Raw genomic sequence first — 1,763 nt, forward strand, 5'->3', positions numbered from 1 at the left:
TCTCATAGTTCCGTTTCCTTTTTTCCGCTTTCCAGCTGCTTTGAGAGATGAGAATGTAAAGCTCCAATCCATAGCATGTCAGTGATGACCAAGTCTTAGTTTCTACATCTACCATTCGTTATTTGTGATCCCAGGGGGTGTTGGTAACCACATCAATGTATGCAATTTTCATTGAATGCTAGTTGATGCTAAATAGAGTTCCAGCTCAATTTTGCTTGCTCTTAATGTTCCAATTAGTCCGACGTTATTAACTCAAATCGGCTTTAGTATACCCTCTATGAGCGTTGCAGCATTTGTGTAGGGGACGTGAGGGATCGGTAACTTCAATAGTAAAGTAGGATATGATGGTTGCAGATCTGTTTAGGTTATACTAGCAATGTAGGAGAGGGGGTTATTGCTTTCTCCCCCTTGAATAGTCTCAAGGGATGTTTATTTTTTTGAAAACTTTTGTCTTTATAAATTCCAAGAACCTTTCTGAATAAATTTAGGGGTTTTGCACGCTTACAGCTTTACCATCAGTAATTACTGATTTTAGACAATGCTCCATTTTTTTCTTAGCGTCATATTTTTGAAGAATGTCGATGATACCCATGTATAGGGCTAAACGATCACCATTTTTTGTCCATGCCAGTGTTGCACCAGACGGGAAATCATTTGCGTCGTTTCTGTCTAAGGCAGTGGAGTCGGACCTTACAAAATAAACACCAAGAAGCAATGAATAATCAATGATCTTGAATGACTCCAACAGCTTGCAATCTTTTTCCATCGTTTCGAAAAGGGTGTCATAGGTTTTGTTTTCCAGAAAGATTCCTTCCGGATGTTTTTTCATGAAATCAAGATCCTTGTATGTCGGAGATTTCTTTGATGTTTCCTTCTTTGAAACCTTTCGTTTGTAAGTAGATCCTTTCAAGTCAAATTTTTGATGCAACTGAATACTAGTTGGAAATATATTATTCATCACACTAAGTGTGATTTTCCTGTTTTTACATGGGTAGCAGTCAAAATATTTGGGAAGTAAGGTTTTTGGATTTTGCACTAAATTGTTGTAATATTCCTGAAAAAGTTCTGTCAGAAGCGCTTTTTCTTTCTTCTGCACTGTTTTCATAATGCATCTCTTGTTTTCTGTTAAAAATAATATACTGCCACTGGCACCTGGGTTTTCAAGCACTTCGTGCGGTGTATCTGTTAGGGATACCAAGTAATCCCCAGGTTGGACCCCAAACAAATTTCTAATAGACTCAAACTGTGTTTGCATAATACTGTTAAACTGTGCTTGCATATAGATATTTTATTCAACTGATTGACATTTTCAATTCAATTCTTCTTATATTATTAAAATGACGTCATGATGGTGAAGCTACTATGATTTTATACCGAACGTGACGTCATGTTGTGTAAATTCTACTAATGCTTTTACAGTTTGGAATATTTTCCTAACTAAATATGACGTCACACAAATGGTATTGATATAATGAGTGCAAAAGGAAAAATTAGATTGACAATGCTAGATCATACCTAAGAAGAAATAATTCATTGACTTAAACACCGTGAGCTTCAACTGTTGGATTTATTTTCAACATTGATTCTGATTCCATCGAAAAGTCAATTCTAAAGGTCGGGAAATTTACTTGAAATTTGAGTTTGAAATCCTGATTTTGTGTGACATAATACTTTAGTCTTGGAAATGACTAAAAAGTGTAGGGTATCAATCATAGTAGTGTATGCTCCTGTAGAACCGACTGACGGAGACTGTTCTGATTCAG

General features: G+C 36.0%; 1 protein-coding gene across 1 annotated transcript; it reads right to left on the minus strand.

Annotated features, from left to right (window-relative positions):
- Positions 1-484: 484 nt before the first annotated feature.
- LOC136032010 (phosphatidylinositol 4-phosphate 5-kinase type-1 beta-like) lies at positions 485-1,279 on the minus strand. Its single transcript, XM_065712120.1, has one exon. It carries the CDS (start codon positions 1,277-1,279, stop codon positions 485-487), a length of 795 nt encoding a protein of 264 aa, XP_065568192.1.
- Between the last annotated feature and the right edge of the window lie 484 nt (positions 1,280-1,763).

The sequence above is a fragment of the Artemia franciscana genome, chromosome 1 (assembly GCF_032884065.1).
Source record: "Artemia franciscana chromosome 1, ASM3288406v1, whole genome shotgun sequence".
NCBI classification, from domain to species: Eukaryota; Metazoa; Arthropoda; class Branchiopoda; order Anostraca; family Artemiidae; genus Artemia; species Artemia franciscana.

What these genes read in the sequence shown, in the direction of transcription:
- LOC136032010 (XM_065712120.1), bottom strand. Translation starts at nt 1,279, where the DNA reads ATGCAAGCACAGTTTAACAGTATTATGCAAACACAGTTTGAGTCTATT.